Here is a 19,449-nt window from a genome sequence, read left to right on the forward strand (position 1 = left end):
TCGGCCCATCTCTATAGATGATTCTCGATCCAATTTCGGTACTTGAAACTATAAAACTGGCTTTCATACGAAAAACACATTTTAGACACTAGTTACGTTATCCGAAAATAGATGAAAAACTGTGCTGTCTCAGAGTTTAGGTCTTATGGCGCCATCTACTCTCAACATAAGTATTTATTTTCTTCAAAAAATATCGGGTAGAAATATCGGTTCATTTTTAACCGATACCGATATATCGGTTAAAGCAAAATATCGGTACCGATACCGATATGGTATCGGTATCGGCCCATCTCTAATTGTTATTACAAGGGGAAATAGAAAATATAGGAAGAATATATTGAAAACCGGTTTTTGTGTCGACTTCTCTATTATAGATGGGCACAAAATCGATATGATATTTTAACCGATATATCGGTTTCGAAACTTAATTTACCGATTTATCTTTGAAAATCGGTAAATTCGGTAAAATTAGGTTGAGAATCGGTAAATTCGGTAAAATTAGGTTGAGAATCGGTAAATTCGGTAAAATTAGGTTGAGAATCGGTAAATTCGGTAAAATTAGGTTGAGAATCGGTAAATTCGGTAAAATTAGGTTGAGAATCGGTAAATTCGGTAAAATTAGGTTGAGAATCGGTAAATTCGGTAAAATTTAGTTGATAATCGGTAAGATGCGGTTTAGAATCGGTCGATATCCGTTTCACTGGGTTAAATAATCGGTTGTCTCGCCGAGTTTAAATAGTCGGTTAAAATCGGTATCGGTATCGGTTTCAGTAAAACTTCGATATCGGTATCGACATCGGGTAATTTGCGATATCTGTGGTTACACCTGTTTTTTTTTTTTACTCAATACCTACAACAAAAATGAACGAAAAACACATCGAGTTATGGACTTCGGTTAAGGATTTATGATGTACGAGTTGATCTTTCCACACGGCATGATATAAACGAGCGCCCTATTTTCTTACACCCATACCCTCCTGCACCTAGCTGCCAGCCATTTTTACCGCCTTTACCTATGGCCATCCATATTTTACATCCAAACTAGTGGCTAGCTAGCTCCGCGCAAAAATAACCATTTTTTAACTCCTCATAATATAGCCTAGGTATATTAAACTTGACTTTAATGTGATCTCGTAATTTAACCTTGTAATGTAGGCCTACTTATTTTATTTATTTATTATTTTTATTTAGAACTTGAAAGAAACACATACAATATCGTAAATTTGTCGAAGAGAAATTTAATTCTAGGCCAAGTGAGATTTGTTGAAATTATTCTGTTTTATCAGAGATTTCTTGTTAAGCCTAATTTGAGTTTTAAAAGTTGAAAATGGCACGTGATTTTTTTTTGAAAGACATTTCGTCTACACATTTTTCTTATACGTTTCTCTCTCTATTGCTTAAACTTTCTAATGTTCCAACCCCCTAAACTCCATTCGTCCAAAACCACAAAATCCATAATAATTCATATAAAACAGAACATAAGGGACCGAGTACTACAAACTTGTAATAACCAAATTCGATATTCTCATTACATTTATAAATAACAAAATCAATAAGTTATATCTTGAATTATCTATCTTCCGTATCGGAAATAATCTGGAAAATAATCAAAAGAGAAATGATTGAAAAATATGTTCAAGCTTTTGAACAAAAGTTTAAAAAGAATATAAGTCTGTTACGTCAACGTAGGCCGTGGTGAAATCCTAAATCCTAGCGTGACAGCTTTAATGATTGATGAATATCGTGTGCGATATGTTGTTGGATTTTTAGATTTAGCTTTATACGTTTCGTTCTTTTGCTGGTTATAACTTTGTGCTTGCTTTCAAATTTACAAATTGTAAAATAAAACAAAATAAAATCGAAAAAGGAACTAGAGGAGGGGGGAATGAGAGGTTTCTGTAAATCGATGGTTTAGGCGCGCTTTTCTGGCGGGAAACCACTATACGTTCATTAGGCTTTCATTACGTTGTTGCGTTGGACAGTTTCCGTTGTCGTCACTCGGTGGTCTGATCGACAAGTAGAGAGTTTAAGAAATTGTAGGTGTTAGGATTTTTGTATTGCATTGTAGGTGTTAAGGCTGTATACTTGAAGATCCTGTGTACATTTACCGTACAGCTACAGGCGGTTTTTGTTGAATTTTCTTAAACTATTGCCGATTGCAACGCAACTTCTCTCTTTTTAATTGCAAAAATGACCTGACAATTTAGGCTATGGGGTGATGCAATGTTTCGTTATATTAGCTTGTGTTTGAGTTTGAATCGATTTAGTTAAAGTTTGTTATGCGTTTTCTAACTAACTCATTTCCGGGATTTTGTTTACAGTTATGTGAAACTATGAAGTGTTTGTTTTATAAGTTAGTTTATGAATATTTTTTAAACTATTTTTTAAATTCGGCTTTGTTTAGCTCTCGGACGGATATTTGTTTTAAAGTTTTTGTAGTTATTTATTGTAACCTTGCATTTCCCACTGGTCTAATTCCCATGCTTTTTTAATTGTCTTTACTTATTAATTTAGTTAATGATCTTTCCTTAAACTCTATTAAATTATAAAAATAAAAAGTGGAAAAAATATTTTATCGCCCCTGGTGGGTGTTTTTCCCCTTAAACACTGATGTATTGTGGGTAAAACATTTCTACAGGAGAACGGGTTCAGGAGGGATAGGAGAGGGTCGGATAGTTTATTTGTTGTTTCGCAGTTGATGGACATTGCGCGAATTGAGCAACGCCCAGTGTTTTTCGCGTTTCTGGACTTGCGTAAGGCCTACGACAGTGTCTGCCGTCCGCGATTGTGGGCGACCCTAAGGTACTTGGGCATTCCTGTTAGCTTCGTAAATCTCTTGGCTAGACTTTATGACGGCGTAAAATATCGCTTCTGGTTTGGAGGGGATGTCACGGACTTTATGCCTAGCGGGGTGGGTTTGAAGCAGGGGTGTCCTTTGTCTCCACTTTTATTTGCGCTATACCTGGAACCCTTAGATAGGGCCCTCAGTAAATGCAATTATGGGTTCCCTCTTCGTTACCCTGGCAGTGTCTATGAGGAAAAAAGGATCCCGGGTGGTTTCTTCGCTGACGATATATTTGCTGTGGCTGAGTCAAGGGTCGATCTACAAGCCATTCTGGATATCTGTGGGTCGTACGCGATCGAGTATGGATTGACCTTTAGCACAGACAAGTGTGTCGTCTTCGCGAACAATTCACCAACACCTGGCGGGACGGACCCCATTTATTTACAGGGTGGGGTTTTGGCGGAAGTGTTAGAGGTGACATACCTTGGTGTGAAATTTAACAGTGGACGCCACTCCATGGAGAGCCAGGAGATTAGTTTGGCGGCGAAGGCAAACCGTTTGGCTGGCGCTATTAAGCACAAAGCGTTGCATTCTTACAACAAATATAGCGTCATGAGAACTCTATGGAAGGCGGTAGCGGTCCCGGCCCTAACCTACTCCAATGAAGTCCTGTGTATAAGCGCGGATACATGTCGGCGATTAGATAGGGCCCAGTTTTCCGTTGGAAAAGCTGCGTTGGGGGGAAATTTCATGACGGCCTATGCAGCCGTCAAGGGTGAAATGGCGTGGTCCGAGTTTGAGGAGAGGGAGGCCAAGAGTAAGCTGCGGTATCTTGGGAGGTTGTGGTTTATGGCGGAGACTCGCGTAGCGCATTGGGTGTATCGTTATGTTCGCACAATGAGCCGTAAGACTACGTGGCTAAAGAGATTAGAAAACCTCCACGAACGTTATGGCGCCGGCTTATCGCGCAGCTCTATTACATCTTTGCATGAATGGTATCTGGAAATAGATAGAGCGGTGTCAGCTACTTCCCAGGCACGATGGCGGTTGGAGCTAGCTCGCCATCCGAGCTTGACTCTCTACGCCTTGAAGGAAAACCCGGGCCTAGAGTCGTTCTACGACAATTCACTCGCGAGTGGGTATTTCTTCCTAGCTAGGACAGGGGCGTTGCCAACAAACGAACGCTTGTCCCACATTTTTGGGAACGGGGTAATTAGTTGCCCTCTCTGTGGCGCAGCCAAAGAGGACATACCTCATGTTATTTTGGAATGTCCAGCCCTGGAGTTGGCGAGGGCGCCGTTTAGGACCTTGGGGTTGCCCGCGATCAAGGATACCCTGGCGCTTGGCGAGGGGCTAAACGTAGATTTGGTAGGGACAACGAAATCGATTCTCCAAAAATGGGCCAATTTGCGCCGACAAGGCCAACCTTAGCCTGTTCCTTAGCCTGTTCTGCACTTCGTTGATGTACATAGTCATTAGTTTAAATGTAAATATTTTAGTGGTTTCTGTATTGTATTTTATTTTGTATTGTAATTTGTATTCTATTGTTCTGGACCTGTGAACACCAAGAGTGTTCCTCCCTGATTTAAAAGGGATTGTTTTCAAAAGGTCAATAAAACATTCATTCATTCATTATGGGAAATACAGCAATTCCAAAACCCCTAAATTCAAGCTTTCCCCTAATACAAAATTACTATTATTAACATAACGTACCAAGTCGATATTTATTTACAAGCGTTACAAATATATATTTATTTATTTATTCCTTTTATTTGTTAGGCGCTAAATCTCTTGACGCGTCCAAGCTGTCTTGAAAGTAACTCGAGTGTAAGCCGGGGCTTTAACGGCGGTTAGTTTTGATTATTAGTTGTCTGGTTCCCGGGAGTTTTAGGGGTTGAACAGGAGTTGTGACAACTTCTCGGTTTCCGATGTCAACCTTATCTCTTCTCCACTGAGTCCTCCATTCGTTCGTCTGGTTCATTGAACTATACCCCCTTAGAAAGCAAGGATATTGCTACACCACTCCGAAATTCACTTATTTTTTCCTTTTCCCGCCAATTCTTTGTATACCACGTGCGTTTTCGCGCCAACTTCGTTTGGTCTAGGATGGGAAAAATACAGTGGTTTTTTTCCTGGCTTTTATTTTGATGGGTGCATTTTTCTTAATTATTTATCGCGTCTTATTGGCCACGTGATGGTTTGAGGTTCAAGAAACTTCAAATGATTGGATAATTAAGGATTTGAAAATCAACTTAGAGTTGTTAATTTGAGGGTTACGATAATAGCGTCACGTCCACCAACATTACGAAATAATTTTAATTAAATCACTACATCGTTAATTCAAAGTTAATCGTTTCCTGACCAGTTAATGGGGCTGGTTTGTTGTTTATTTCGAGATTAATTCTAGGGTTTTGAAATGCTTGACGTCTGTTTACGTCACGTAGGCATTGAATATTTCAAGGTATTATATAATCTTTTAAAGCAGAGAGAATTTAGTAAGAGAGGAGTAGAAGCTTAGCTTAGTGTGATAAATTTATTAATATCTTCTTGCGTAATATTCTTGGATAATCGGATTTATTCTTTTAGCCAGTCCAAATCAACATTGGGGGCGAAATTTTTCAGCAGATTTTTTTGTTGTTTTCAAAAATGTAATCCTCTTTCAAAATATGTCTGCAAAAGAAAAATTGGGTCTAAAATCCGAAAAGTTATTTCCTTCAAACATAAAAATAATGCGTATTTTTCAACCCGGATTTAAATATAAGTTTTAAAATCCCTTTTCCAATATTCTGTTAAAGAAAAGAAAATCACAATTTTCGCCCCTTATTCTACAAAGTCCATTTCAACTTCAAATTACAGCGGATTGAATTCTATGGCGGAAGAATACTAAATACTATATTTTCCTTAGATAGAAGTTGTCTCTGACAATATTTCCCAGTTCTTTTTAGTTTCTTTATTTTCTTGCCTCGTTTTGAACTGGAAGAAAACACCCTTTGTGATATGAAATCCTTTTATGGGGCCCCGTTACTTCCAAATTTAGAACAAATTTTTTTATTCAATCTCACCTATTCTAAGTCCCCAAAAAAGGGACCGAAATAGAAGTCCCTGGGACACTGGACACAAAAATAAACCCCTGGTCCTTAAGTTACGGTACGGAGTCTCAAGGATAAATAGGCGGGAAATTTTGGGGGTTATATCGTTTCTAAAAACGTTTAGCCTTGGTCCAAGAACAATCGGTGCACAGTGTTAGCTATTAAATATGGTTAGCTTAATTATCCCAGAGAGCTTTATTTCTTTTATGATTAGGGTAGGGTGGGCTAAAGGCCCAGGGTGTAAGCGATTCCATTCTATCTACAGGTTTTACGAGTGAATAACCGATTAATAAGGTCGGGTATTAGAAGTTTTCGCAAATCGTTTTGGGGCTATTTTTAGGCGCGAAAATGGGGACGATCTTTAAAAATAGGTGTAGTCTGTCCTTCGACAAAATACCTTTCTTTAAAATCGTGGGCGAATCGCTTAATACTTCCTTTCTTAGATAAATTTTTCTTTGCTTCTGGTATTTCTAAAACATCTTAAACGAAAAGTTCAGGTAACATAACATTATACCTTAAAATAACGGCCTTTTTCTAAATAAAATAGAAAAATATAAAAGAATATCTTTTATTACAAAATAATTTGCATTTAATTAGTCTTGAAACGTGGACTACTGCGCCGCCATTGCTGTAGTGACGTCTGATAGCCACCCCTAAAGGGATTGGTTGAATTCTCACAGGCTAAGGGGTAAGAGGTTTGATGATTTCGTAAAGACAGTTTTAAATTTTCTAGAAATCATGTGGAATTGGTTGAATACTTAGTTAAATAAGCTTAAAAACAACGATTTTTTCAAGTGCATTAAATTTAAGTTATCTTGCGCAAGGTGCTTCTAATCTTTTCATTCTAATAATTGGTTGAATACATTAATTTGAAATTATTTTTGTAGCATCAGAAACAAAATCAGCTTAAACTTCTTAATTATAGTTTGAGAAAAATCTTTTTATTTAAATCATTTCCATTTATTTAAGTTACGTAAACATAGTTAAGTAAACCACCCACGCTCTTATAAGAGTTGAGTCGATAATTAAAGAGGGAGTTAGAGTTAGAGATAGAGATGGAGGTGCGTGCGGTAACACAGCTTTAATTGTCTTTCCGTCCATATATATTTAAATTTCTAGCGATTCCTTGATAAATATTCATTTAACCTTGAGTGGGATTGGCTAAAACGTCTTCACTAAGGAGCGCCCTCTCTTTCTCCTCTCTCTTTAAATCCCCACGCGTATTGACTGTTATTTTAAGCATAACTATAAAAGACGTGGCCAAGATCCAATCCGCTAAGACTACAGTCATAGGCAGAAGCTAATATTATTTTGAAGTAGATTACTCAATGTGGAAACTGCTTTCCGTTGTTGTTAGATTTTAGCGCCGCCACCGACCGGACTGGAAAGTAGTGTATATGCTAGTGTTGGTTTTTACGAATTGGCAAACCTTAAGCCTTATAATCGAAGCTGTGAATAATTTCTTAGGCCTTATATTTGAAGCTGTGGATAATTTCTTAAGCCTTATAATCGAAGCTGTGAATAATTTCTTAAGCCTCATAATCGAAGCTGTGAATAATTTCTTAAGCCTCATAATCGAAGCTGTGAATAATTTCTTAAGCCTCATAATCGAAGCTGTGAATAATTTCTTAAGCCTCATAATCGAAGCTGTGAATAATTTCTTAAGCCTCATAATCGAAGCTGTGAATAATTTCTTAAGCCTCATAATCGAAGCTGTGAATAATTTCTTAAGCCTCATAATCGAAGCTGTGAATAATTTCTTAAGCCTCATAATCGAAGCTGTGAATAATTTCTTAAGCCTCATAATCGAAGCTGTGAATAATTTCTTAAGCCTCATAATCGAAGCTGTGAATAATTTCTTAAGCCTCATAATCGAAGCTGTGAATGATTTCTTAAGCCTCATAATCGAAGCTGTGAATAATTTCTTAAGCCTCATAATCGAAGCTGTGAATAATTTCTTAAGCCTCATAATCGAAGCTGTGAATGATTTCTTAAGCCTCATAATCGAAGCTGTGAATAATTTCTTAAGCCTCATAATCGAAGCTGTGAATAATTTCTTAAGCCTTATAATCGAAGCTGTGAATAATTTCTTAAGCCTTATAGTCGAAGCTGTGAATAATTTCTTAAGCCTTATAATCGAAGCTGTGAATAATTTATTAAGCCTTAATTGAAACTGTGGATAATTTCTTAAGCCTTAATTTACGCTGTGCCGATTTTCAACTACGTCTCTTCAAACACGCCCCTATCTTCATTAAAACTAATTCTTAATTCACAGATTTTTATGCTGAATTTTGAGTTTCAGTACGCTAAATTAGGGGTAGCATAAAATCTATCACTGATAGCAGCGCTACAGTAACGTACTTCGCAGGGAGTTATTGCTATCTTCGGTTGTAGGTATTTGTTTAATCAAATCCGAAATTAAGGGAGGTTCGTTACGCGAAGTACATTAAGATGGAACTTGAAATCGAGAAGGATGCTCGCGATGGGTTGAGTAGATGATTTGATTTCAAAAAGCGACTAAGTAAAAGGGTTAAAGAGAGCTATAAGATACGTGGTTTATGGTTCAATTATCTCTCTTACATCTCGCGCCTTTCCCGTTACAAGTATCATTCGTTACAAAATTGGATTTGGTCACGCTCGCTCTAAAAGCCCGCGAGAGCGTAAAATTAAAATATGTTTATGCAAAGGGAGGTTGGGGAGGATGCTCTTCTGTTAATGATGGATTTTAGTCAGTGTAGTTATAACGAATCTCAACTTAATTTTTTAATTAAAGAGGAATTTACAAGGAGGGTATTCTCGTAAACGATGGTTTTATTCCGATTTAGGTACCTTTCCCTGATTTATAACTAATAGATCAATTTAATTAACTGCGGGTGATAATGTATAATAACGCCATTTTTAAAGGGAAACATAAACGCGTACGTAATTTTCATGAAATCGCATTTAGACCCTTATAGAAGTGTTAATTATTTCGGTAAACCATAGAGGGTTTAAAGTAGAGGAGTAGAAAGATAGACTTCTTCTTTATCTGCATTCTAATTGGTTGAAAAATGGCGAACCTGATATTAGCAGGGAAATTAATGAAGTAAAACAGTAATTAGCTCGCTTTGTCAAAGCTTTTAGTTTCTACTCCTCTTCATTATACACTCTATGTATAAAGAAAAATATTTTTAAATTATACAAAGGTTTAATTTGATTTATCATTAATATTTGAAATAGGCTTAGTTTAATGAATATAATATTTAATTAGATTAATTAGACAAATTAAAAATACGTATAATTTTTATATTTTAATTTAGTTTTGATCAAATTCAACCCTTTTATTACTATCATCATCACTAAAATTTTATTACTATTCAAATTGGCGATTATAATTACGTATATATTATTACGTCATCAGGGAAAATGGGGGCAAAACATTGCAAACCATATCGCAATCAAATATTCATAGCCTTTTTTTTCTCTCTCGTTCACGCATTTGCCAAAACGAGGCGTTGGTCATTCCTTAGCATCATCATAACGTGACGCGGAATTAAAGGCGGGAAATATTATTAACGTTGCATTATTATGGTAGAAGCTCCTGGGACATGTAGTCTCTTAGCTCCGTGTTACAATATCCTGAAATGTTCTTATCCAAATTCAACCGTATTTAAATACGAAAACCATTGTTAGTTTTAATTCTACATTGTAACAGGGTTCGTACTGAACCTGGATAAGTCAGGGATTTGGGAAAGGGGGGAAAATTTCAGGGATTTAAAGTTTCTTCCTAAAAATTCAGGGATAAGTCAAGGAACCCTGCGTAAATGTTTTAGATGCTTACCAAGGTGCTAAGGAGATAGTTGACGTAACATTAGCGTGCTGGAAAATTCTGGAAAAACGGTGGAAAGTTAGGAAGAGTGGGGGGCTATTCCCTGGGCGAATTCTCCACCCGTTAAATTTCTGTTCTGTCGTTCGCTAATTGACTCTTGGCGTGTCACTCTCCTAAGAACTTACTATACTCCTTCCTCTCCGTTCTCTTTCCTACTAGAGTCTTTACTTTTCTTGAACCCTGTCTTAGAAAATTAAGGGAACATTCCTAAAATACGTCCTGTAAATCTTGAATTATGTGATTAAGGATGAGACCTGTTAATGGAACTTTATATTCCATCCATTGCGTTAGTTTTATATCTGTTGATGCTAGTTTGAGAAGTTTGAGTCTTCTCTCTCAAGTTCATTTCGAATAATTTTCCAAGAACATTTTATTTATTTATTTATAGTTGTATGTTTATGATGAACATATGATTGTAATGCGAATTACGTGTTTAATTTCGAGCTATCTTTCCTCTTCAGGAGTTAATTTAATAGCTATTTAAAGTCGTTTCATCGAGGCGTAGTTTACTGAATCGTTATCACGAAATTTCGCTTTAAATTACCAAAAAAAAAATCCATTTTCATCCTGGTGGTTTTCTTTCCCCCTGAACTTTGGTGTAATGCGTGTGAAACATTTCTACAGGCGCGTATTGAAATATCATAGGCAAGCTTCCGCCTAAATGTCGGCTGTCGCCTGACACTCGCGTTTCAAGGGAGAATGAAACTAGGAGATAATTATTTTTATTTATTTATTTATATTGATAAAATAACATTGAAATCCTTAATAAAACTTATCAAAAAGCTTTCCGATAATTTTATATAATTTAGTTCAAAGCTTCAAAAGATGACTTAACTGTCATTCATTTCAGACCAAAAAATAAAATATTAACTAAATTGCGTAACCAATTAGGAGCGTCACATTGCACGTGATTTATTCCGTCATTAAAGCACGTGCTACTACCTTTTCTTTGTTAGGAAAAAGGCGCGTGCTTTTAATAAATCTCCTGAGGTGACGATTTTAATTAATTACGCAATATTATTAGTGTTTAATTTTATTTTTTTCTAGCAAGTCATCTTTTGAAAATTTTAACTAAAATATGTAAAATTAGTGGAAAAGTTTTATTAATGATTTCCGTGTTATTTTATAAACATAAATCGATTTAAAAAATGGGTTCTCTCACCATTCATTTAGTAATTATTTTAAACTTAAGAGCTTTAATATTTAATCTTACAATTAATCCATATAATACATCAGTTTCCATCTACTCATTTCTCCCACCAAATTTCATTTAGTTTCGACCCAATTTTGTGTGTAATATTAAAGCGTTCCGAAACCTAGGCCTAGCAAAACTAATGTAAACAAATATTAGTAAACGACTGGTGGGTGGATACGCCTTTGAATTAGATTCGTATCATTTCAGAACGACTCAGGTGAAGGTTAAAATATTTCAATTGAAATATATTCTCGGGATTTTCCTTAAAGTAAACATCGTTTATCTTCTCGTAAACCTAAGGTTAAAGTCAGGCAAATATTTATTTTGTTGATGTGTGTTTTTTTTAATATGATATAGTGCAAGATAATATGATTTTTGAAGTGTATGTAAACCGTAAACAAGTCGTGATATTTAGTAAAAAAAAATAAATAGAAATCTAGGCAAAACCTTTGATGTATACTCTGTACTATCAAGAAGCGATATCTAGTTTATTAGGGAAAAGGTATAAATTCGCGCCACATTCTCAGCTTTATCTCCAGTCCAAACGTATAGTAGGTCCGGAGTTAATCCCCGCCTCTAAATTACAACCAGCCAGCATCTCATTGGTTCTTGAAAACTCACGTCAGCGCAACGCGAATGACGAAAATTACTACGTATTTTCCGACTGAGGAGAGGAGGCAAAATAGCCCGGCCTTCTTTTACGTCCCCCCTTGTATTTTGAAAGGGGGACTGGGACTACAGCGCGCGAATACTTAGGCATCTTATACCTTCTCCCTAATAAACTAGATATCACTTCTTGGTACTATATTATACACTTGAAAAGGAGATTTTTTTTTATCTATTTTATATTTCTTTCATTTTTATTAATTTTCTTTTTATTGAGTTTCCCATGACTATCACTTAAATGCGTAGGAGTTTAGAGTTAGGTGGGTGGGAATCAATGGCTCTAGAACATTCTGTTATCACACCGCAGTAGTCAATAAAATCGCTCCTATTGATAAGCCTTGTCGAAACAGTTATGGTTTTGTACTCTAGATAGTTCCGAAGACATAACAATTGATTTTTCTTTACAATAGGGGGAAGGGAACATATCGGAGTTCATTGCCCATTTAGTTGTAGAGAATGGGCTTCCAGTTTTCTCCCTTTCTCTATTTCTCTCTCTGTGTGTTTCTAGAACACCACAATGTTTACACTACAAACTTTTGAAAAGTCTCGTATAATATATCCGTGTTTATTCTGTCCATGCGCCCACTTCCTTATGTAGAAGATATAATGTCAGCATTATTGGATTCAAAGGCTTAGGAGTCTGTATTTTAGGTTCCTTTCCGTTGTTTTCGAAAAAGAATGTAGACATTTACTGAGAATTAGTGAATACGTAACTATTGGGCCGATTTACAAGGCGCCATTTTAAAAGATGTCCGTCTATTTCAAATATTAACCAAATAAAGCTAAAGGATGTGCTTGCAAATTTTCAGCCTAATCGGTTGAAATTTACAGGAGTTATAGCCTCAAGAAAATAATTTACTATCCTTGCCGCCATTTTTAAATATGGCCGCTGAGCTATTTAAATCCAAAACTTACTACGACTACTATGCTTTAGATCATAAAGAACGATTATACAAATTTTCACGCGAATCAGTTGAAATTTACTTCGCTTACGGCGTTAATAAAGTTTGGTTTCTTTTCGTGTCCGCCATTTTCTAAGATGGCTACCGATTAAATCCAAAACTTACAAAGCTATACTATAAGGTATAATAAATAAGTATACAAAATTTCAGGCCAATCGGTTTACATTAACGATAGTTATAGCGTCAGTAAGAATAACTGGTGCGCATCGAGTTTTTTAATTGAAGTGATATTTTAATCAAATTAATTACTTTCCCATAATGATCCGAAACTATATTAAATTAATAGGCTATTAATCCAATTTATGGTGGGACAAGTTTTTACTCGGAATCTGAGTTCCCTTTTATGGAAAGAAACCCGTTCTTCGAATACAGATAAGTCTGCATGGAGCCTTTGGTCTTTTTACCCTAGCGATATTTCTTTTGTCAAGGGTCTAGAATTTCCTAGAAAATTGTTCAAAAGACACGTGCGATATAGTACTTCAATTCAAGGCGCCTTTTTTAGCCTTTTGGGGAAAATTTAAACCGCGCCAAATATAATTAGATCCATCCGTCTCCAAGATACAAGATTAAAATCGATTTTTAATTTTTTTTTTTATTTTTTTATCATCTTGGATAAAGGATTTTTGATAATGAATGATAAAGCGATCCCATTTATTTTAAACTATTTCATAATGAATTGGCAATTAATTTGAAGCTACTTTAGAGCTATAATGTATGGATACGTTGGCTAGAAAAATGGGGTTAAGTTAGCGTTGAACTCGCTGTAAGTTCAGTGTGAGATATTGGTAGGTCTAGAAAATCGTTGGAATTATTTCTGAAATTTTTTATTTTTTTTAATCGAAAATTGAATCAATTATTTATTTTATATATATTGTGTTACAAAAGGATGCATTTTTATTTTTAATTATAAAATTATCTGGAAATTATGGTTTATCAACAAATTAAGACTAATTAGGTTGTATTTTTCCTTTAATTATTTGTGGAGACTTATTTAAATATATACTTGTCATTAAACTTTTTGTTTGATCTGAAAATGTTTACGAGTAAAGTTTTGGTGGTATATTTAAGTTAGAATTGCTGTTCATTTAAATCTGCGTGTAATTATTGAATTTGCATTATTGTATTGATTATAAATTAACACGTCTGTACTTTTGTTCAAGATCACTATAGTTTTATCTCTATCAGGTTTAATATCTCGTGTTCCTTCGCCCTAGTTTAAGTTGCATTACTCAAATTAATTCGATCCAAGTCGTATCTGAGATATTTCGGGCGTTGATTACTCGTAAATAACCTCAGGCCCACGGAATTGTAGAGTTAATTTGAACTATTTGATTGTACTATTAACCAAAGCTAGGCAGTTTGAGCTAGAAATTAACGTGACGAAGACGGTTTTAAGGCCTTTTTAGACGGTACAACTTTTGACTGAACTATATAGATGGGGTCAAAAAGTTTAGTCAGCAAAAATTGCTCAGTGAACAGTTTTTAATTTGTTGATTGTCGAACTTCTGTTCACATGACCCAACTAGTTTACTCAACTCATCTAAATAAGTCAAAAAGTTCTATCGTCTGAAAAGGCCTTTACCTTACATTTCCGCATAAGATCGAATAATTTGTAATCAAAACTTGTCTGAAGCTGTTTACCCGATGTTGTTTTAAATGAATCGTTTAAGAGAAATTCAATTGAGTAAAATTAGGCTTAATTTAGTTAAATTTAATTTGGCGAAAGACTGTAGACCTAGTTTATTTCTAGGAATTTAGGGTTAGCTTGAGGGCCATTGTTGAGCTGTTTTAATTTTTTCCTCTTGTGTATACAGGGTGTTTCTGATAAGTCTGCTATAAATTAAGGGAAGGGGATGTTCTTTGGGAAATAAATTTTTGAGTCGAAAATGTAACTTCTATCCATTACATTTTGTTTGCCACAATGGACACTGTTTCAAATAGAGTTATGATTTGATGAGTGTTTTAGGGATGACCCCCTTAAGTTTAATTAATAAACTGATTCAAGACATTGATTTTTAATTTAATTAATTAAGGGGTCATCCCTAAAACACCCAATCAAATCATAACTCGATTTGAAACAGTGTCCCTTGTGGAAAACAAAATGGAGATAGAACTTACATTTTCGACTCAAAAATGATTTCCCAAAGAACATCCCCCTTAATTTTTGGATGCAGACTTATCAGAAAAACCCTGCCTCTATACACAAAAAAAAATTAATAACTTGTCGATATCTCAGTGAAATCTTTCTCCTTTCATGGTTTATACATTGGAAACCTTACACGAGGTTACAAACCCTGTATACTTCATCCTTTTTCTTTCAACCAATCATAGTTTACTTCTCTAAGCGCTCAAAAGAATTACAACTTATAGGCGGGGAATTCTAAGAATTTTGGGTTTTGGCAAATTGAAAGTAAGTTTTCTATAGATTCAAGGGAAAAAAATTATATATATTTTTCGTGGTAAAGAACTTGTATTGTTGAATACAGACAGAAGAATTGCCCAATTTAATCTTTGATACATCAAATATTTTTCATTCATTCCTTCCTTACTACTATACTTGATTACTACAGATATGATACACATTCCTTGAGTTCATACCAAATAAATTGTTTATTACTACGAGCTTAGAGTACTAGAGATGCCATACATGGAAAGTTCAATTTGAAATGAACTTAGTTTCAAAATAATAACAATAATTTAAGGAAAGATTCTGGGCATCTTTAAGGGCATGTCAAAGGTCAAAACGTGTTCAACTTTGTTAACAGTAATTAAAAAAAATTAACGAGACTAAATTTTATTTAATCTCAGAGTAAAAACAAATTACCTTTAACCATAAGTTTATAAGATATGTTCCATAAGTTTGTCACTGGTTACAAACTGGAGCTTGTCATGAAGTGAGTGAGGTAGGTAATAGATTCTAGGTAAAGCGAGGGAGGCCTGGTGAGGCGCTGCTGTCAAATTTGGGCTTAGTAATGCAGACTAAATAGGACCTAGATGGAAGTCCTACAAAATTAACCATCCGAGTGTAGGACTTCAATTCTCGCTTGTCGTTCTCTCGAACTAGCTCGAGCTGTAAGTCTCTTAGTAGCATTACGAAGTATTGGTAGAGCCATACTTATGGAACATATCTTATTATAAACTTATCCTTTAACTAGTAGTAAAAATGGTTTATTTAGTAAAACTATCGGTAAAGCGAGGTATGGCTATTTCCTTTATCGGAAGTTCCTCTTTTTATCCCAGTGAACTTTGACCTCTTTCCAATTCCGTGACTTTATACCATGTTCCAAACTATCGGATTCTGATACAAACTTCCGGATAAATATACTTAGCTTCATTTGGGAGTCAACTGAGACGGATTTGAAAGCCGAGGCATATTTATCATTTTTTTTCTCTCCAATCTTCTCTTGTATCCTAGCCTAGACTATGCACAGCCTACTAGTTTACGGAAACTGATTTTGTCACTGTAAGAATACGCTGGAGGTGAACCTAAACCCAAGACCTTTTGAAAGTAAAGCAAAATAGCCTTTGACTATGGTGCAATTTAACAGTGAAATATATCTTCTGGTCCAGCTGATTCTGGGTCAGAAAATTTCAATGCTCGTATTGAAGTCCACGTTTCTTTGCATCGGAAACTTCTTGTATTTTCCCGCGAGTATCACGATTTTTTCCCTTCTTTTTATAATGCTTTGAGAGGCTAGTTTTTGGTAGATTATATTGTGCATATGTGTATATATATAAATCTTGGGAAAGGTATATAGCATGAATTCTATATTTTACCAAAACTTATATATAAAAAAAATATCAGCTCTACTTTTTAGAATACATAAATAAATATATTTTTTTCTATATTCGAAGTTGGGCTACTTGAAAATTTGAATTGAATATTTTAAATTTCAAATATTGACACAAAAGTTTAATTATTAATTTTTCATCTTTCCCAATTATTTGTTAGAAATTTATAAAAAAAAAAAAAAAAAGAGGAAAAATTAATTCTCCAGTTCTAATTTTCAATTTAAAATTGCTTTAAAACCTTCGTCAGAATTCTTGAATAACTTAAATATAGTTTGAAATTTAAATGCTATTTTCTAAAAGGTAATTCAAATATTATTTACTTCATGCAATAATTAAAACCGCATCATCCTAAACACCCTGCTATCACTTTAATATTACCCCATTTTATAATAGTATATTAGTCATATAATATCGCTCGCTGTTCATGGACCACGTGTCAGTTACTCAGATCTTCCCGCCAAAAACTAAAAAAAAGTAAAATCTCCCGCCAAAAATATTATACACAGCAACCTTTATAGAAGGTAGAGTCTAGAAGAATCTAATCTAGAGTTTCCATTATGAACCGCCAGGGCGCGTACGTAAGAAAATTCACGCGCGCTAACGGAAGGGATTGCGTAAACCCAAACCAAGTAACGTCGGTAGTTCTCTCTAGTATTACTCGTCGTGAGAGAGTGAGTGCCAGGCATCAATACAAGTTGAAGTTTCTCTACGCTAAGTTCGTTTAGCGCTTTCACGTCGACGCTCCTGAGAGTAACACGCGTCTTCCAACTTTTCTCTCTCTCTCTCTCCTTTACTCTCTTCTCTCTTCATTCAATCTCTCATTCAGTCTCTTAAAAGTCCTCTCAACTTAAAGTACGCTAGGCAAACCCTTCCTTCAAAATGTTAACCTTCAAAAGTAAACTAAAATAATTATGTTTAAAACATTATGGGTGAATTCGGTTTTAAAGAAGTGAATTACAAATGTGAAATTAACTTAACGTCGCCGCGGAGGTTGGTAGTAAGAGCTGCAGTGTGAATTGGTTTAAAAATTCTTCTCTGTCGTCGTCGTGGAGTTCGGGGGGACATCGTCCAACTCCGTGGACAGGCGATTGCTGCCCGAGGCTATGCAGCTTCGACGGCGACCCAGTCTGAAGTTAGCCCTGCGTAACGGCTCGCAAATGTTAAAAAGAGTACATTCTCATATGAAGGTCCGGAAACCGGCCTTCTTAGAAGTTCACGGTCTCAGTTCGGTGAGTTCATTCGAGATTACTTAATTGAACTTGAGTTAGATAGGCTTAGTTCAAGTGTACTTCCCTTTCCACTTCCCTTTTTGGTTCCCCTTTCTTATTTAATCCGATAAAAAGTCGCGAGACTCAAATCTTTTGATCATTTACGAATTACTCTTTTTTTATTAACTTTTACCTTGTTTCCGGGAAAGTTGCTCCTTTGAACCTACCTGAAGAGTGACTAACTGAAAGATTAAGTTACATAAGAGTCCAACCTTGACTTGGATTTGATGAATTTTCCAATAGAAACCACTCCTTTTTTCGTTGATTAAATGTAAGCCCTACTCAGTTCTAAGTTCGACTTATTCTACTAACTACTGATGGGTTGGATATTGAAGATTTCATTTAACTTTGGGGCCTGAATTTTTTGTCAAAGTTGAAATAACTTTCAGTTCAAGTTACAGTACCACTCTTCATTGGTGGCTTGGTTTTGCATTATTAGATTATTGGATAGTACCAATGTCAAGGGTAGGGCTTCAAAAGGTAGCTTATAATCCCTTTGTTAGCTATCCCTTAAAGTTAATAGTCTATTTTAACCTATTTTTAAAAATAGGTTATTAAAGAAAAAAAATTTGGTCTAAAAGATCCATAACGAACGTGGCCCATACATTTCTTTGTGTAAATGTATTTCTCGAATTTTTGCGTTACGTATTTTATGAATCTTCCCCTATCTTCTATAAATTTACAATTTTTCTCTGAAGGGGCTACAGAAAATTCCTCCCCCTCTCAATTTAAAGTGCAGTGTTGTCAGGCCTTCTGCGAGTCAAGATGGTCAAGTACTGATTCAAACTGATAGTTCTGCTAGCCTTACTCTCTGTTCAATCTCTCAATTGACTCACCAAAGACCTGGCAACACTGATTGAACTGGAAAAATCCCCTTTAATGTGAACTATGCATTACCCTTTTTTATCTTCCATAAACTCTGATATATCAAAGTTATATACACCATTGAGGACGGAAATCAATCGAAACTTTCATATATACCATCATTCGCTCCGTAGTTCTTTTTACACCAAATCCGTTCAGTTCAGTTTTATAGAAAAACCCAACCCAATCTCACCGCAAAAACCAAACCAAATCCACTCTCTCCTAAAAACTGAAAATGAAAAGTCAGTCAGTAAGTCAAAATCAGTTTTACTATAATACCGAAGTCAAGGCCTAGGCGGACTTATACAATAATGTATACCCTCGTAGACAGAAACCAAGTCAGTACATTCTTAAAGTACAATTTTCTTGATGGTCAGACCCCAGCCTACGCGATAAAGACGTCTTTATATTTAATAGTGAAACCAAAAAAGAGTTTAAAACCGACGGGCCTTTTAAAAAGATAAAATCTTCTTTCAGTAAAAAGAATTTTTCAATTGATACGACATCGATGTCAGTTGTCTATAGAATCAAGGTTATCCACTTGGGCGACTTTTATCTGGGTATAGGGACAAGTATCTTTGAGTTTGAAATACGTATATCACAGTAGCAAAAGGCGTATCCACGGAAGTATTTTTTTTTCTCAATGTATAATACCAGAAGAATTCGAAAGGTAGAATCATAGTTGTTAAACTTAAATGGTTTGAAATGTTCAAGATTTTTTAGTTCTGTGGGTCTTTTTAAGGCATGTTATTAGGTGCTGTAGGTAACGTGTAATAATTAAATGTGAAAATATGTTAACTAGCCCAACTTGGAAACCTACCCGGAAGTACGCGTTGCTTTAAGCGGTAGTGACGTGTTTTGCCAAGAGGGGCTCCGTGTTCAAACCGGAAATGGGAAATAGATAGCGATGAAACGTTCTGGACGGCCTGTATATTTTTTATTTAACCTGTAGAGGCTAAC

At 35.4% G+C, this 19,449-nt stretch overlaps 1 protein-coding gene across 4 annotated transcripts in view; it reads left to right on the forward strand.

Annotated features, from left to right (window-relative positions):
- Positions 1-19,449, forward strand: part of LOC149709963 (uncharacterized) — a 176,960-nt gene that overhangs the window by 108,508 nt on the left and 49,003 nt on the right. Inside the window, exon 1 of one of the 4 annotated variants that reach the window (XM_089858392.1) lies at positions 17,105-17,586. The exons of the other annotated variants lie outside the window; for them this stretch is intronic. Coding sequence (XP_089714518.1) covers positions 17,461-17,586 — 126 coding nt within the window. The 5' untranslated portion in view covers positions 17,105-17,460. Of the gene's footprint in view, positions 1-17,104; positions 17,587-19,449 lie in introns of those variants that run through there. 4 annotated transcript variants of the gene reach the window in all.

This window comes from Phalangium opilio, unplaced genomic scaffold (assembly GCF_054372755.1).
Source record: "Phalangium opilio isolate 3A_F unplaced genomic scaffold, DU_Popi_V2 ptg000011l_1, whole genome shotgun sequence".
Taxonomy (NCBI): Eukaryota; Metazoa; Arthropoda; class Arachnida; order Opiliones; family Phalangiidae; genus Phalangium; species Phalangium opilio.